Genomic DNA, 19427 nt, shown 5'->3' with positions numbered 1-19427 from the left:
ACAACGTGAGAATCGCAATTGGAATTCGAATCGATTTTTTCCCACACCCATAAAATATATATACAGTGGGGCAAAAAAGTATTTAGTCAGCCACCCATTGATTGTCAATGGGTGGCTGACTAAATACTTTTTTGCCCCACTGTATATATATATACGGTATATATATATATATATATATATTTTTTTTTTCATCCGAAAATGTCCCAACAACAGTTGTGGGGACATTTTCGGATGAAAGGTGCTGGGATGGTGGTCTCTAATGTTCCCTACTTTATTGAATATACACTTAAAAACTGCCTGGCACCAGTTTGACCCTGGAACTGACTATATATTTTAGTGCCAGTAATTCTTGTTCGGGTACATTCTAGGATGTAAGATGTCCCAGAACGGTGGGGAACTTAACCCTGGTACTGACAAGTTATTTTCTAATGCCAGCAATTTGTAATTCAGGGGTCATTTTAGGACATACTTGTTATTTCAAATGTTCCCCCACATTATTGATTCCTGGTAGGGGACACTGTTAATAACTGTATGGCACCAGCTTGACCCTGGAACAGACTATTTCTATTTCTAGTTGTTTTCCAGTGTCAATAATTCATGTTCTGGAGACATTTTCGGATGAAAGGTGCTGAGATAGTGGTTTCTATTATTCCCTACTTTATTGAATATAGGTAGGGGACACTTAAAAACTGCCTGGCGCCAGTTTGACCCTGGATCTGACTATATATTTTAGTGCCAGTAATTCTTGTTTTGGGTACATTCCAGGACATAAAATGTTGCCCCACATTATTGATTATAGGTAAGGGACACTGTTAAAAACTGCCATGGCTCCGGCTTGACCCTGGAACAGACTATTTCTATTTCTTTTATTGTGCCAGTTATTCTTGTTCTGGGGAAATTTTCGGATGAAAGGTGCAGGGCTAGATATTTCATACTTTATTGAATATAGGTAGGGGACACTGTTAAAAACTGCCTGGCACCAGTTTGAACCCGGAACTGACAATTTTCATTCCAAGTTATTTTCTAATGCCAAGCAAGGGTCATTTTAGGACACACTTGTTGTCTCAATTGTTGCCCCACATTATTGATTATAAGCGGTATATTTTAGTGCCAGTAATTCTTGTTTTGGGTACATTCTAGGACATGAGATGTCCCAGAAGGGTGGCGATGTTGTCTAAAAATGTTGCCCCACATTATTGATTATAGGTAGGGGACACTGTTAAAACTGCCCGGCGCCAGTTTGACCCTGGAACTGACTATATATTGTAGTGCCAGTAATTCTTGTTTTGGGTACATTCTAGGATGTAAGATGTCCCAGAAGGGTGGCGATGTTGTTTAAAAAAATGTTGCCCCACATTATTGATTATAGGTAGGGGACACTGTTAAAACTGTCTAGCCTCAGTTTGACCCTGGAACTGACTATATATTGTAGTGCAAGTAATTCTTGTTTTGGGTACATTCTCGGACATAGGATGTCCCAGAAGGGTGGCGATGTTGTCTTAAAAGGTTTCCCCACATTATTGATTATAGGTAGGGGACACTTAAAAACTGCCCGGCGCCAGTTTGACCCTGGAACTGACTATGAATTTTAGTGCCAGTAATTCTTGTTTTGGGTACATTCTCGGACATGAGATGTCCCAGAAGGGTGGCGATGTTGTCTTAAAATGTTGCCCCACATTATTGATTATAGGTAGGGGACACTGTTAAAACTGTCAAGCCTCAGTTTGATCCTGGAACTGACTTATATTTTAGTGCCAGTAATTCTTGTTTTGGGTACATTCTAGGACATAGGATGTCCCAGAAGGGTGGCGATGTTGTCTTAAAATGTTGCCCCACATTATTGATTATAGGTTGGGGAGACTTAAAAACGGTCTAGCCTCAGTTTGACCCTGGAACTGACTATATATTGTAGTGCCAGTAATTCTTGTTTTGGGTACATTCTATGATGTAAGATGTCCCAGAAGGGTGGCGATGTTGTTTAAAAAAATGTTGCCCCACATTATTGATTATACGTAGGAGACACTTAAAAACTGCCCGGCGCCAGTTCGACCCTGGAACTGACTATGAATTTTAGTGCAAGTAATTCTTGTTTTGGGTACATTCTAGGACATAATATGTCCCAGAAGGGTGGCGATGTTGTCTTAAAATGTTGCCCCACATTATTGATTATAGGTAGGGGACACTGTTAAAACTGCCCGGCGCCAGTTTGACCCTGGAACTGACTATATATTTTAGTGCCAGTAATTCTTGTTTTGGGTACATTCTAGGACGTAAGATGTCCCAGAAGGGTGGCAATGTTGTCTTAAAATGTTGCCCCACATTATTGATTATAGGTAGGGGACACTGTTAAAACTGTCTAGCCTCAGTTTGACCCTGGAACTGACTATATATTTTAGTGCCAGTAATTCTTGTTTTGGGTACATTCTAGGACATAAGATGTCCCAGAAGGGTGGCAATGTTGTCTTAAAATGTTGCCCCACATTATTGATTATAGGTAGGGGACACTTAAAAACTGCCCGGCGCCAGTTTGACCCTGGAACTGACTATGAATTTTAGTGCCAGTAATTCTTGTTTTGGGTACATTCTGTGACATGAGATGTCCCAGAAGGGTGGCGATGTTGTCTAAAAATGTTGCCCCACATTATTGATTATAGGTAGGAGACACTTAAAAACTGCCCGGCGCCAGTTTGACCCTGGAACTGACTATATATTGTAGTGCCAGTAATTCTTGTTTTGGGTACATTCTAGGACTTAAGATGTCCCAGAAGGGTGGCGATGTTGTTTAAAAAATGTTTCCCCACATTATTGATTATAAGTAGGGGACACTTAAAAACTGCCCGGCGCCAGTTGACCCTGGAACTGACTATATATTTTAGTGCCAGTAATTCTTGTTTTGGGTACATTCTAGGACATAAAATGTCCCAGAAGGGTGGCGATGTTGTCTTAAAATGTTGCCCCACATTATTGATTATTGGTAGGGGACACTTAAAAACTGCCCGGCGCCAGTTTGACCCTGGAACTGACTATGAATTTTAGTGCCAGTTATTCTTGTTTTGGGTACATTCTAAGACAAAAGATGTCCCAGAAGGGTGGCAATGTTGTCTTAAAATGTTGCCCCACATTATTGATTATAGGTAGGGGACACTTAAAAACTGCCCGGCGCTAGTTTGACCCTGGAACTGACTATATATTTTAGTGCCAGTAATTCTTATTTTGGGTACATTCTTGGACATAAGATGTCCCAGAAGTGTGGCGATGTTGTCTTAAAATGTTGCCCCACATTATTGATTATAGGTAGGGGACACTTAAAAACTGCCCGGCGCTAGTTTGACCCTGGAACTGACTATATATTTTAGTGCCAGTAATTCTTGTTTTGGGTACATTCTCGGACATGAGATGTCCCAGAAGGGTGGCGATGTTGTCTTAAAATGTTGCCCCACATTATTGATTATAGGTAGGGGACACTTAAAAACTGCCCGGCACCAGTTTGACCCTGGAACTGACTATGAATTTTAGTGCCAGTAATTCTTGTTTTGGGTACATTCTAGGACGTAAGATGTCCCAGAATCGTGGCGATGTTGTATAAAAATGTTGCCCCACATTATTGATTATAGGTAGGGGACACTGTTAAAACTGTCTAGCCTCAGTTTGACCCTGGAACTGACTATATATTGTAGTGCCAGTAATTCTTGTTTTGGGTACATTCTAGGACGTAAGATGTCCCAGAAGGTTGGCGATGTTGTCTTAAAATGTTGCCCCACATTATTGATTATAGGTAGGGGACACTTAAAAACTGCCCGGCGCCAGTTTGACCCTGGAACTGACTATGAATTTTAGTGCCAGTAATTCTTGTTTTGGGTACATTCTCGGACATGAGATGTCACCGGGAGGGTGGCGATGTTGTCTTAAAATGTTGCCCCACATTATTGATTATAGGTAGGGGACACTTAAAAACTGCCCGGCGCCAGCTTGACCCTGGAACTGACTATATATTGTAGTGCCAGTAATTCTTGTTTTGGGTACATTCTAGGACGTAAGATGTCCCAGAAGGGTGGCGATGTTGTCTTAAAATGTTGCACCACATTATTGATTATAGGTAGGGGACACTTAAAAACTGTCTAGCCTCAGTTTGACCCTGGAACTGACTATATATTGTAGTGCCAGTACTTCTTGTTTTGGGTACATTCTTGGACATGAGATGTCCCAGAAGGGTGGTGATGTTGTCTTAAAATGTTGCCCCACATTATTGATTATAGGTTGGGGAGACTTAAAAACTGCCCGGCGCCAGTTTGATCCTGGAACTGACTATATATTTTAGTGCCAGTAATTCTTGTTCGGGTACATTCTAGGACGTAAGATGTCCCAGAACGGTGGCGAACTTAACCCTGGTACTGACAAGTTATTTTCTAATGCCAGCAATTTGTAATTCAGGGGTCATTTTAGGACATACTTGTTATTTCAAATGTTCCCCCACATTATTGATTCCTGGTAGGGGACACTGCTAATAACTGTATGGCACCAGCTTGACCCTGGAACAGACTATTTCTATTTCTAGTTGTTTTCCAGTGTCAATAATTCATGTTCTGGAGACATTTTCGGATGAAAGGTGCTGAGATAGTGGTTTCTATTATTCCCTACTTTATTGAATATAGGTAGGGGACACTTAAAAACTGCCTGGCGCCAGTTTGACCCTGGATCTGACTATATATTTTAGTGCCAGTAATTCTTGTTTTGGGTACATTCTAGGACATAAGATGTTGCCCCACATTATTGATTATAGGTAGGGGACACTGTTAAAAACTGCCTTGGCTCCGGCTTGACCCTGGAACAGACTATTTCTATTTCTTTTATTGTGCCAGTTATTATTGTTCTGGGGACATTTTCGGATGAAAGATGCAGGGCTAGATATTTCATACTTTATTGATTATAGGTAGGGGACACTGTTAAAAACTGCCTGGCACCAGTTTGAACCCGGAACTGACAATTTTCATTCCAAGTTATTTTCTAATGCCAAGCAAGGGTCATTTTAGGACACACTTGTTGTCTCAATTGTTGCCCCACATTATTGATTATAAGCGGTATATTTTAGTGCCAGTAATTCTTGTTTTGGGTACATTCTAGGACATGAGATGTCCCAGAAGGGTGGCGATGTTGTCTAAAAATGTTGCCCCACATTATTGATTATAGGTAGGAGACACTGTTAAAACTGTCAAGCCTCAGTTTGATCCTGGAACTGACTATATATTTTAGTGCCAGTAATTCTTGTTTTGGGTACATTCTAGGACGTAAGATGTCCCAGAAGGGTGGCGATGTTGTCTAAAAATGTTGCCCGACATTATTGATTATACGTAAGAGACACTTAAAAACTGCCCGGCGCCAGTTTGACCCTGGAACTGACTATATATTTTAGTGCCAGTACTTCTTGTTTTGGGTACATTCTCGGACATAGGATGTCCCAGAAGGGTGGCGATGTTGTCTTAAAATGTTGCCCCACATTATTGATTTTTGGTAGGGGACACTTAAAAACTGCCCGGCGCCAGTTGACCCTGGAACTGACTATGAATTTTAGTGCCAGTAATTCTTGTTTTTGGTACATTCTAAGACGTAAGATGTCCCAGAAGGGTGGCGATGTTGTCTAAAAATGTTGCCCCACATTATTGATTATAGGTAGGGGACACTGTTAAAACTGTCTAGCCTCAGTTTGACCCTGGAACTGACTATATATTGTAGTGCCAGTAATTCTTGTTTTGGGTACATTCTCGGACATAGGATGTCCCAGAAGGGTGGCGATGTTGTCTAAAAATGTTGCCCCACATTATTGATTATAGGTAGGGGACACTGTTAAAACTGTCTAGCCTCAGTTTGACCCTGGAACTGACTATATATTGTAGTGCCAGTAATTCTTGTTTTGGGTACATTCTAAGACGTAAGATGTCCCAGAAGGGTGGCGATGTTGTCTAAAAATGTTGCCCCACATTATTGATTATAGGTAGGGGACACTGTTAAAACTGTCTAGCCTCAGTTTGACCCTGGAACTGACTATATATTGTAGTGCCAGTAATTCTTGTTTTGGGTACATTCTCGGACATAGGATGTCCCAGAAGTGTGGCGATGTTGTCTTAAAATGTTGCCCCACATTATTGATTATAGGTAAGGGACCCTGTTAAAAACTGCCTGGCTCTGGCTTGACCCTGGAACAGACTATTTCTATTTATTTTCTTGTGCCAGTTATTCTTGTTCTGGGGACTTTTTCGGATGAAAGGTGCTGGGATAGTTGTCTCTAATATTCCATACTTTATTGAATATAGGTAGGGGACACTTAAAAACCGCCTGGCGCCAGTTTGACCCCGGAACTGACAATTTGTATTCCATGTTATTTTCTAATGCCAAGCAATTTGTAATTTAAGGGGTCATTTTAGGACACACTTGTTGTCTGAAACATGGGCCCACATTATTGATTATAAGTAGGGGACATTGCTAAACTTATTTTTCAAGCGCCAGTATTTTGTAATTTGGGGGACGTCCCAAAATATTGCCTAATAACCGCCACGGTGCCAGTTTGACCCTGGTGGTACTGACAATTGTGTATTTCTACCCATGTCCCAATAATCAATGTCCATGAGGGGACAAGCGGTAGAAAAAATGGATGGATGGAGGTGCCCCACATTTTTTATTTTTTTTTTGGTCTGCAGGTGGGGGGACACCGCCGGTGCACGGGGGAAGGGGGCGTGGCTCCGGGCAGACATTTGTGGACACGAGGCAGCCCCCTAGGTGTCTCACTTCCTCGCTGTTTTGCGCCTCTCGCGTGCTCGTCTGCAGACTGACGTCAGCGGCGCGTTGATTCGCTCCGGCGAGACAAGGGAAGGAGTTTGTTGCGAGAGGCGGACGGAGAGAGAGGGAAAGCGGGGACTGTGAAACTGTCTTTTTGACACTATATTTGCTTGCGAGGACGCGCACTGTCCCCCCGCTCCTTTGGCGCCGCGGAGGACGGAGACTCGTCACCGGTGAGTACCTGCTGTTTACTATATTACTTGTGTTTGCCTAATTTAACGCCCTCACACGCACTTTCGCTTCTTTTTTTCTTTTTTTTGGTCGAGGAAGGGGGGGTGTCCCCGTTTAACCCCGTTGTACTTGTTGGACGCCGGGAAGATGTCGGAGTGCTTTAAAATGAATTATCATTCATTTTTGAAGTTAATTAATTTTTTTTTAAATCGCTAAACCCAGACTTACCTCGGGGAGTTTTGCTGGTTTGCACTTTCCCGACTGTTATTTGTATTTTTTTTTTTTAAATTGCGCGTCATTCTTCCGATTGACAACACGTCTAAATAACGGCAACCCTTTTTTATAATCAAATTCGCTTTTTATGAATCGTTCTTTTCCCGTTAAGCCTTCATTCATTACCGTGACTGACAGCACGTCGAAAATGTCGTTTCGCGTCAAATTTACGCCCTTTTTTTCGGATTTACGACCGCGTCCACCTGTGCGTGAATGAAGCGGACTTTTTGTTTAGTACTATTCAACATCGTATCGATTATACATTATTAATTTTTTTTCTGCGTGTGTGTGTGTGCTTCAATCCCGCACTTTAATGCAAAAAAAAAAAAAAGAGGCGTTCGTTGTGTCTAGACGCACGCCGAGCCGCTTTATTATGGATAACATAACGCGTTAAAGGCACCATTAGGTGTGCAAACAGGGTGCAGAGAGCGCAACAAGCATTCGGCATTTACTAGGGACTTGAGAGGGGGTGGTCGTAAATTGTGCAGCTATTGGCAAAGCTGTAATAAAGATAATGTCGCGAATGACCTCTGTTGACTGAGAGGCTGTCGTTTCATCATCGCTGCACAGTCTCCTGCAGGTATTACCTATCTTTAACGGCCACTAAAGTGCAAACAAATGTGTCATCGTGATTGTGCATGGAAATGATGGGCTATGCATCATTTTGTTGACATGGAAAGGTCGTCAGGTGCAAAAAAAAAAAAAAAAAAAAGTGATGGCACAGAATCAACATGTTGCCTTAACGTCCTCGTCATTCAGCGTTTGGGTGCCGCAGCATTGTGTCGCCTTCCTTTTTGGCTTTTCCTCTCCCTTTTCAGCCATTTCTGGCCACTGGCAGCCCCCTCTTTCCTCCGCCGCCACCCCGGTCGTCTGTGATGGGAATACTGAATAAAACCAGGCTATTTAATTTCAGAAAAGGCCGCTTTGGCCGTCTTTTGTGAGCGAACCCAATGAAGACATGTGATGTGTGTGTTTGTGGTTTTTTTTCCCCCCCATTTTCACACACGACATATGTCGGCCTGATTGGTATGCAGGGCGAGCCGGTCGGACTGCTCACAAATTGTCTCCTTTAACTAAATCTACAGTCGGTGCTTGCGGCGTTAAGCATTCTAGTGGGATGTGTGAATATTAATAATAACAATAAAACGAGTCCGTTGACTTCCTACTTGGAGAAATGTACAGTATCTCACATTAAAAGTGAGTATATATGACCCCTCAAGGCACCTGTCGTCTTGGAGGTGTGTTTGGGGTTACTAATTGTGCTGGAAAACCCACTTTCCTGCGTCACTGCATGTTAGAAATGACATTTTCCTATAGTTAACCGCAGCTCCAGCACTCATGCAGCTTTGGATTGTGACGCTACCACAGGCACAATTATCTTGCAGAAAGAGTCCAAAATACCAGAAAAAAAGTCAGCTTAACAGGATGTTAGAGTTAAAAAAGAGCCCAATGACTGTCTACTTGGCTGAATGTACAGTATCTCACATTAAAAGTGAGTATATATGACCCCTCAAGGCACTTGTCGTCTTGGAGGTGTGTTTGGGTCTACTAATTGTGCTGGAAAACCCACTTTCCTGCGTCACTGCATGTTGGAAATGACATTTTCCTATAGTTAACCGCAGCTCCCCCAAGTGCCGGCAGCACTCATGCAGCTTTGGACTGTGACGCTACCACAGGCACAATTATCTTGCAGAAAGAGTCCAAAATACCAGGGAAAAAAGATGTAAGAGTTAATAAAAGAGCCCAATGACTGTCTACTTGGAGACATTTACAGTGTCTCACATAAAAAGTGAGTATATATGACCCCTCAAGGCACTTGTCGTCTTGGGGGTGTGTTTGGGGCTCCTAATTGTGCTGGAAAACCCACTTTCCTGCGTCACTGCATGTTGGAAATTACATTTCCTTATAGTTAACCGCAGCTCCCCCAAGTGCCGGCAGCACTCATGCAGCTTTGGACTGTGACGCTACCACAGGCACAATTATCTTACCGAAAGAGTCCAAAATACCAGAAAAAAAGATGTAAGAGTTAAAAAAAGAGCCCAATGACTGTCTACTTGGAGGAATGTACAGTGTCTCACATTAAAAGTGAGTATATATGACCCCTCAAGGCACTTGTCGTCTTGGAGGTGTGTTTGGGGCTCCTAATTGTGCTGGAAAACCCACTTTCCTGCGTCACTGCATGTTGGAAATGACATTTTCCTATAGTTAACCGCAGCTCCCCCAAGTGCCGGAAGCACTCATGCAGCTTTGGACTCTGACGCTACCACAGGCACAATTATCTTGCCGAAAGAGTCCAAAATACCAGGAAAAAGAGATGTAAGAGTTAAAAAAGAGCCCAATGACTGTCTACTTGGAGAAATGTACAGTATCTCACATTAAAAGTGAGTATATATGACCCCTCAAGGCACTTGTCGTCTTGGAGGTGTGTTTGGGGCTCCTAATTGTGCTGGAAAACCCACTTTCCTGCGTCACTGCATGTTGGAAATTACATTTTCCTTTAGTTAACCGCAGCTCCCCCAAGTGCCGGCAGCACTCATGCAGCTTTGGACTGTGACGCTACCACAGGCACAATTATCTTACCGAAAGAGTCCATAATACCAGAAAAAAGATGTAAGAGTTGAAAAAAGAACCCAATGACTGTCTACTTGGAGAAATTTACAGTGTCTCACATTAAAAGTGAGTATATATGACCCCTCAAGGCACTTGTCGTCTTGGAGGTGTGTTTGGGGCTCCTAATTGTGTTGGAAAACCCACTTTCCTGCGTCACTGCATGTTGGAAATTACATTTTCCTTTAGTTAACCGCAGCTCCCCAAAGTGCCGGCAGCACTCATGCAGCTTTGGACTGTGACGCTACCACAGGCACAATTATCTTACCGAAAGAGTCCAAAATACCAGAAAAAAGATGTAAGACTTAAAAAAAGAACCCCATGACTGTCTACTTGGAGACATTTACAGTGTCTCACATTAAAAGTGAGTATATATGACCCCTCAAGGCACTTGTCGTCTTGGAGGTGTGTTTGGGGCTCCTAATTGTGTTGGAAAACCCACTTTCCTGCGTCACTGCATGTTGGAAATGACATTTTCCTATAGTTAACCGCAGCTCCCCCAAGTGCCGGCAGCACTCATGCAGCTTTGGACTCTGACGCTACCACAGGCACAATTATCTTGCCGAAAGAGTCCAAAATACCAGAAAAAAGATGTAAGAGTTAAAAAAAGAGCCCAATGACTGTCTACTTGGAGGAATGTACAGTGTCTCACATTAAAAGTGAGTATATATGACCCCTCAAGGCACTTGTCGTCTTGGAGGTGTGTTTGGGGCTACTAATTGTGCTGGAAAACCCACTTTCCTGCGTCACTGCATGTTGGAAATTACATTTTCCTTTAGTTAACCGCAGCTCCCCCAAGTGCCGGCAGCACTCATGCAGCTTTGGACTGTGACGCTACCAGAGGCACAATTATCTTGCCGAAAGAGTCCAAAATACCAGGAAAAAAAGATGTAAGAGTTAAAAAAAGAGCCCAATGACTGTCTACTTGGAGAAATGTACAGTATCTCATACAAAAGTGAGTATATATGACCCCTCAAGGCACTTGTCGTCTTGGGGGTGTGTTTGGGGCTCCTAATTGTGCTGGAAAACCCACTTTCCTGCTTCACTGCATATTGGAAATTACATTTCCTTATAGTTAACCGCAGCTCCCCCAAGTGCCGGCAGCACTCATGCAGCTTTGGACTCTGACGCTACCACAGGCACAATTATCTTGCTGAAAGAGTCCAAAATACCAGGAAAAAAAGATGTAAGAGTTAAAAAAAAGAGCCCAATGACTGTCTACTTGGAGGAATGTACAGTGTCTCACATTAAAAGTGAGTATATATGACCCCTCAAGGCACTTATCGTCTTGGAGGTGTGTTTGGGGCTCCTAATTGTGTTGGAAAACCCACTTTCCTGCGTCACTGCATGTTGGAAATTACATTTTCCTTTAGTTAACCGCAGCTCCCCCAAGTGCCGGCAGCACTCATGCAGCTTTGGACTGTGACGCTACCACAGGCACAATTATCTTACCGAAAGAGTCCAAAATATCACAAACAAAGCCACCATAACAGGATGTAAGAGTTAAAAAAGAGACCAATGACTGTCTACTTGGAGAAATGTACAGTGTCTCACATAAAAAGTGAGTATATATGACCCCTCAAGGCACTTATCGTCTTGGAGGTGTGTTTGGGGCTCCTAATTGTGCTGGAAAACCCACTTTCCTGCGTCACTGCATGTTGGAAATGACATTTTCCTATAGTTAACCGCAGCTCCCCCAAGTGCCGGCAGCACTCATGCAGCTTTGGACTGTGACGCTACCACAGGCACAATTATCTTGCCGAAAGAGTCCAAAATACCAGGAAAAAAAGATGTAAGAGTTAAAAAAAGAGCCCAATGACTGTCTACTTGGAGGAATGTACAGTGTCTCACATAAAAAGTGAGTATATATGACCCCTCAAGGCACTTGTCGTCTTGGAGGTGTGTTTGGGGCTCCTAATTGTGCTGGAAAACCCACTTTCCTGCGTCACTGCATGTTGGAAATGACATTTTCCTATAGTTAACCGCAGCTCCCCCAAGTGCCGGCAGCACTCATGCAGCTTTGGACTGTGACGCTACCACAGGCACAATTATCTTACCGAAAGAGTCCAAAATACCAGAAAAAAGATGTAAGAGTTAAAAAAGAGCCCAATGACTGTCTACTTGGAGGAATGTACAGTGTCTCACATTAAAAGTGAGTATATATGACCCCTCAAGGCACTTGTCGTCTTGGAGGTGTGTTTGGGGCTCCTAATTGTGCTGGAAAACCCACTTTCCTGCTTCACTGCATATTGGAAATTACATTTCCTTATAGTTAACCGCAGCTCCCCCAAGTGCCGGCAGCACTCATGCAGCTTTGGACTGTGACGCTACCACAGGCACAATTATCTTACCGAAAGAGTCCAAAATATCAGAAACAAAGTCTGCTTAACAGGATGTAAGAGTTAAAAAAGGGCCCAATGACTGTCTACTTGGAGGAATGTACAGTATCTCACATAAAAAGTGAGTATATATGACCCCTCAAGGCACTTATCGTCTTGGAGGTGTGTTTGGGGCTCCTAATTGTGCTGGAAAACCCACTTTCCTGCGTCACTGCATGTTGGAAATGACATTTTCCTATAGTTAACCGCAGCTCCCCCAAGTGCCGGCAGCACTCATGCAGCTTTGGACTCTGACGCTACCACAGGCACAATTATCTTGCCGAAAGAGTCCAAAATACCAGAAAAAAGTCACTTTAACAGGATGTAAGAGTTAAAAAAGAGACCAATGACTGTCTACTTGGAGGAATGTACAGTGTCTCACATACAAAAGTGGGTATATAAGACCCATAATTGGGTTAAGAATTTAAGCAAGACACTTGTCATCTACGAGTGTGTTTAAGCCTCCTTATGTTGTATAATCCACTTTCCTGCTTCAATGCATGTTGGAAATGACATTTTGCCATAGTTAACCGCAGCTCCCCTTAGTGCCGGCAGCTCTCGTGCAGCCCCGGACTGTGACGCTACCACCATACTTGACCGTGTAGGCAAGACACAATTATCTTACCGAAAGAGTCCCAAAATACCAGAAAAAAAGTCAGTTTAACAGGATGTATGAGTTAAAAAAGAGCCCAATGACTGTCTACTTGGAGGAATGTACAGTATCTCACATACTAAAGTGGGTATATATGACCCATAATTGGGTTAAGGTTTTAAGCAAGGCACTTGTCATCTACGGGTGTGTTTGGACCTCTTTATGTTGTATAACCCACTTTCCTGCTTCACTGCATGTTGGAAATTACATTTACCTATAGTTAACCGCAACTCCCCCAAGTGCCGGCAGCACTCATGCAGCTTTGGACTGTGACGCTACCACAGGCACAATTATCTTACCAAAAGAGTCCAAAATACCACAAAAAAAGTCACCTTAACAGGATGTAAGATTTACAAAAGAGCCCAATGACTGTCTACTTGGAGGAATGTACAGTATCTCACATACAAAAGTGGGTATATATGACCCATAATTGGGTTAAGGTTTTAAGCAAGATATTTGTCATCTACGAGTGTCTTTGGGCCTCCTTATGTTGTATATTCCACCTTCCTGCTTCACTGCATGTTGGAAATGACATTTTCCCATAGTTAACCGCAGCTCCCCCAAGTGCCGGCAGCACTCATGCAGCTTTGGACTGTGACGCTACCACCATACTTGACCGTGTAGGCAAGACACAATTATCTTACCGAAAGAGTCCCAAAATACCAGAAAAAAAGTCAGCTTAACAGGATGTATGAGTTAAAAAAGAGCCCAATGACTGTCTACTTGGAATAATGTACATTATCTGACATACTAAAGTGGGTATATATGACCCATAATTGGGTTAAGGTTTTAAGCAAGACGCTTGTCATCTACGAGTTTGTTTGGGCCTCCTTATGTTGTATTAACCCACGTTCCTGCTTCAGAATATCACAGTGCATGTTAGAATTCACGTTTTCACTGCAGTTAACCGCGGTTCCCCCACAGTACCGGCAGCACTCATGCATCCCCGGGCAGTGATGCTGCCGCCGCTGCCACGCTTGTCTGTATAGGCAAGAAACACTTATCTTACCAAAGACCAGAGAAAAGTAACACCCAGATGTATGCATTAAAAAAATAAAAAATAAAACTAGAGTCCGATGTCTTACTGCTTGCGAATATACTGTATACTGTCCCCAACCTTTTTGTAGCTGGGGACCGGTCAACGCTTAAAAATGTGTCCCACGGGGGGGGGATTGTTTTTTATTTTTTATTTTTTATTTTTTTCTCCATAAAGAAATACAATCATGTGTGCTTACGGACTGTATCCCTGCAGGCTGTATTGATCTATATTGATATATAATGTATATATTGTGTTTTTTATGTTGATTTAATTAAAAAAAAAAAAATATATATATATATATATTTTTTATTTTTTATTTCTTGCGCGGCCCAGTGGTTGGGGACCACTGCTGTATATGACCCACAATTGGGTTAAGGTCTCAAGCAAGGCACTTGTCATCTCGAAGGTGTTTTTGGGGTTATTATGTAGGAAAACCCAGTTTCCGCCTCCAAAAAAATCACATTGCATGTTGGAATTCACGTTTTTCCTCAAAGCGCCGGTAGCACTCGTGCTTGCCTGAACCGTGACACTGCCACCATTGCTGCCATTTTTGACCATATAGGCAAGACACAATTATCCTACTGAAAGACTACAAAACACCAAACAAAAAACAGTTTTCCTGCTTCGGAAAATCACAATGCATGTTGGAATGTGTATTTTCACCCCCATTCAAACGCAGTTTGGCAGCACTCGTGCCTGTGTTACAGAAAAACTCTAAAAGACCATAAAAAATCACGTCAGTCGTGTGTGGTGATAGTGTGACGTCAATGCATGATTTGACTTAGTGAACTATGAATGACTGGAATTCGTGTTTTACCTCAATGAACCGCAGCCCCCCCTCATCAGCAGCATTCTTGCACCTCCAAATAAGCTTGCTTCTTGTAAAATCATGGTTTGTGTTGTGGGTTAAGTTGAAATTTGAATATTTTAGCAAGAACCTAAACTGTCATTTCCTGTCTTCCAGGCTTCCTCTGGTTTTCAACAACAAAACACACCGCACAGCCTCATGAGTCGGCCTGGTGAACTTCCATCATGGATTTAACAAAGGTGGGCATGATCCAGCTGCAGAACCCCAACCACCCCACGGCGCTCCTCCACAAGGCCAACCAGATGCGCCTGGCGGGGACGCTGTGCGACGTGGTCATCATGGTGGACAGCCAGGAGTTCCACGCCCACCGGACCGTGCTGGCGTGCACCAGCAAGATGTTCGAGATCCTCTTCCACCGCAGCAGCCAGCACTACACCTTGGACTTCCTCTCGCCAAAGACCTTCCAGCAGATTTTGGACTACGCCTACACCGCCACGCTCCAGGCCAAGGTGGAGGACCTGGACGACTTGCTGTACGCAGCCGAGATCCTGGAGATCGAGTATTTGGAGGAGCAGTGCCTGAAAATCCTGGAGACCATCCAGTCGTCGGACGAGAACGACGCGGAGGCGGGCGCCAACGACGGCAGCACGGAGGAGGACGATGAGCGCAAAGGCCACAATGGAGTCAAGAACTCCAAAAAGCATTCCATGGAGAGTTTCTACCTGTCGGGCGCGGACCACGTCTCCGCCATGTCCGGCATGCTGGACCAGAGCCCGTCCGTCTCCACGTCCTTCGGCGTCGCCAACCTGAGCCCCACCAAAGCCGCCGTGGACAGCCTGATGAGCATCGGCCAGTCCCTGCTCCAGCAAGGCTTCGGGGGCGATCACATCAACGCCCACCACCTCATGAGCGAGATCAAGACGGAAATGATGCAGGTGGACATGGGGGGCAACGGCCACCACAGCCCCCACCACATGGAGTCCGGCGGCTCCAGCAACGGCGAGAGAAGCGGGGAGGACCGGAACCGAGACGGGCCGGGGACGCCCACCAGGAGCAGCGTCATCACCAGCGCCCGCGAGCTCCACTACTTGCGCGACGACGGCATGGGCGACCCTCAAGCCGAAGTCAGCCAGATGGGTCTGGAAGCCATGGCCGGGATGGCGGAGAAACACCTGGCCTCCCTCTACTCCCTCCCCGTCAACCATAAATCCGACGCCATCATGTCCATGCCGGTCTCCATGGCCTCCGCTCTGCCGATGTCGCCCGCCTTGGCCATGTCGGTGGACTTCAGTGCCTACGGCGGACTCCTGCCTCAGAGCTTCATCCAGAGGGAGTTCTTCAGCAAGCTGGGCGAGCTGGCGGTGGGCATGAAACCCGACGGGAGGAACCAGCACGAGCGCTGCAACGTGTGCGGTGCGGAACTTCCGGATAACGAGGCTGTGGAGCAGCACAGGTAAGAACAGGTCTTTCACTCTTCTAGCACCTGCTTTGGAAAAAAACTAATATTGATCGACATTATTTAAATTCTCAGTCCAGGAGGTCAACTAGCTTTTTTTTTTTTTACAAGCTTTCTTCTGTTTAACACTAACCAGCAAAAGAACCCTAAATTCTTACCAACACAAATCAGTAGGGATGTCCGATAATGGCTTTTTGCCGATATCCGATATTCCGATATTGACCAAACCCTTAATTACGATACCGATATCTCACCGATACCAGTATATACAGTCGTGGTACTAACACATTATTATGCCTAATTTGGACAACCTGGTATGGTGAAGATAAGGTCCTTTTTAAAAATAATAATAAAATAATATAAATAAATTAAAAACATGTTCTTGAATAAAAAAGAAAGTAAAACCATATAAAAACAGTTACATAGAAACTAGTAATTAATGAAAATGAGTAAAATTAACTGTTAAAGGTTAGTACTATTAGTGGACCAGCAGCACGCACAATCGTGTGCTTACGGACTGTATCCCTTGCAGACTGTATTGATATATATTGATATATAATGTAGGAACGAGAATATTAATAACAGAAAGAAACAACCCTTTTGTGTGAATGAGTGTAAATGGGGGAGGGAGGTTTTTTGAGTTGGTGTATTAATTGTAAGTGTATCTTGTGTTTTTTATGTTGATTTAATTTAAAAAAAACAAAAAAACCAACAAAAAAACCCCCGATACCGATAATAAAAAAACGATACGATTTTGGGTTGGTGTGCTAATTGTAAGTGTATCTTGTGTTTTTTATGTTGATTTAATTTAAAAAAAACAAAAAAACCAACAAAAAAAACCCCGATACCGATAATAAAAAAACGATACGATTTTGGGTTGGTGTACTAATTGTAAGTGTATCTTGTGTTTTTTATGTTGATTTAATAAAAAAAAAACAAAAAAACAAAAACAAAACCGATAATAAAAAAACGATACCGATAATTTCCGATATTACATTTTAAAGCATTCATCGGCCGATTAATATATTATCGGACATCTCTACAAATCAGCAATTCACGCAAATTCAACCCAAATTACTCGTCCAAAACCCACAAATAGACAATCGGTGTCATATTCGCCAATTAAATTAGTCTCTGAGCGGCGTTTAAACGTGCACGTCAACTGTCTAATCAAAATATGTTTGTTTTTTTATGTACACTAATGGTTCTCAAACTTTTTTCACCACATACCACCTCAGAAAACCCTTGGCTTTCCAAGTACCACCATAATGACCAACATTAGAATACATAGTAGCGTAGTAGGCCTAAGTATTCATTAAAAAAACAAGGTTTTATTTAACAAGTATGTTTAATATTCTGGGCCACAGTTTGAACAGTAACACTGTGTTTGAATATTTAATGAAGTCATTCTTTGGCGTACCACTAGATGGAGCCTGCGTGCGTACCCCAGTTTGAGAATCCCTGGTGTAGACAAAGCAGGAACGGCAACATGTAACAAAATATCAACTCTTTATTGCTCAAAGGGCACAATCGGCGCCCTGCCGCGTATCTTAGACCTACTTCTGCAGCGCTGAGCCTTCTGGGCAATGTAACATATGAACATTTCCCAGCAGGCACACGACTTGTTGAATTAGGTTGTGACGTAAAGCAACTCAAAACTAACGTTGGAATAACATGCTTTTTGATGACATTTAATCAATGTTGGGTTCTGACGTTGATATGACCATTGAATTTTGAATGTTAGACACCAATGTTGTCTCAATTTACATAATACTATTTTGCAACGTTGTTTCAAAGTCAGTTTTAAAGGACATGTACGTATAATCAACGTTGTATCAACGTCTTGTGCCTTTACCATGAAGTTGAAAAACTCATTCGGGTGTTACCATTCAGTGGTCAATTGTACGGTATATGTACTGTACTGTGCAATCTACTAATAACTATCTCAATCAATCAATTAATGCTGGGTGACTTCCTAGTTTACAAGTATATGTATTTCATCTTTATTTATCCAGGATAAGGCAAATAGGAACACCGTTGTCATTGGCAAGGCTGAGCTAGCAAACAGGTGGAATTTTCATGTTAGAGATGTTGAAGTGTGATGATAATCTCTCATCGCCTGCCATTTACCAGCAAAAATTAGCACTGGAGATTGCTCTTAAGCAGGGGTGTCAAAGATCCAGCCCGGGACTGAATTATCTATGGCCCCCGGGATGATATCTGATTAGTATTAGAACCGGCCCGCAGGCCTTGCTAATGTTTTGCACGCGCCAACACGCCATCAGTGTTGGCACTAGGAATTTTTGAAAATGGGGTCCCAGGGACCCCATCAAGTCATAAAAATGGGGTCCCACAGTACATTTTTTGGGGTCCCACTTTTTTGTAACCATTTTAAAAACAAATGCTAAATGTATGCATTATCCTGTTATATCTCACATTCTATATTGTTTTTGGGGAAAAAGGTCGTCATAAACGGGGCGGTATGGCATTGTGGGTAGAGCGGCCGTGCCAGAAACCTGAGGGTTGCAGCTTCGCTCCTCGCCTCTTGACATCCAAATCGCTGCCGTTGTGTCCTTGGGCAGGACACTTCACCCTTGCCCTCTGGTGCCGCTCACACCGGTGAATGAATGATAGGTGGTGGTCGGAGGGGCCGTAGGCGCAAACTGGCAGCCTCGCTTCCGTCAGTCTACCCCAGGGCAGCTGTGGCTACAAATGTGGCTTACCACCACCAGGTGTGAATGAATGATGGGTTCCCACTTCTCTGTGAGCGCTTTGAGTATCTAATAATAGAAAAGCGTGATATAAAATCTAATTATTGTAAACGTTACTTGATTTATTTAAAAAAAATATCCAAAAGAAAGCAAATTTTTATGCATATGTCAATTTATTCAGTTATAAACATTCATTCACTTTCTTATTTCCTTTATGGATCTAAACTATTTTTTTCTATATTTTTATTGTAATATTTTCAGACTGTGTTTGTTCTATTTTTGGCCAAAGTAAGGCAAAGAAAACAATCTGAAGTTGTCTTTATTTTTGTAGTTTTAATGCCAGGATTTTAATAGTCCGGCCCGTGTGTGCACAGATTTTCCTCCATGCGGCCCTTGAGCTAAAATGAGTTTGACACCCCTGCTCTAAACAGTTCGCAAATGCTCTTAATGTTAATATTTTGGAACATAATTAAATTTTTAAGGAGGACAAACACTTTTCAG

At 43.0% G+C, this 19427-nt stretch overlaps 1 protein-coding gene across 2 annotated transcripts in view; it reads left to right on the top strand.

Moving 5' to 3' along the window:
- zbtb16a (zinc finger and BTB domain containing 16a) overlaps positions 1 to 19427 on the top strand; it is a 402353-nt gene that overhangs the window by 39698 nt on the left and 343228 nt on the right. The window contains exons 1-2 of one of the 2 annotated variants that reach the window (XM_062049026.1): positions 6832 to 7004; positions 14916 to 16212. In XM_062049026.1, coding sequence (XP_061905010.1) covers positions 14984 to 16212 — 1229 coding nt within the window. In that variant the 5' untranslated portion in view covers positions 6832 to 7004; positions 14916 to 14983. Of the gene's footprint in view, positions 1 to 6831; positions 7005 to 14915; positions 16213 to 19427 lie in introns of those variants that run through there. The other variant, XM_062049025.1, reaches the window with a different exon arrangement.

Source organism: Entelurus aequoreus, linkage group LG05, assembly GCF_033978785.1.
Source record: "Entelurus aequoreus isolate RoL-2023_Sb linkage group LG05, RoL_Eaeq_v1.1, whole genome shotgun sequence".
Taxonomy (NCBI): Eukaryota; Metazoa; Chordata; class Actinopteri; order Syngnathiformes; family Syngnathidae; genus Entelurus; species Entelurus aequoreus.
Note: the sequence above shows the minus strand (reverse complement) of the source record. Positions and strands in the feature narration are given on the sequence as shown.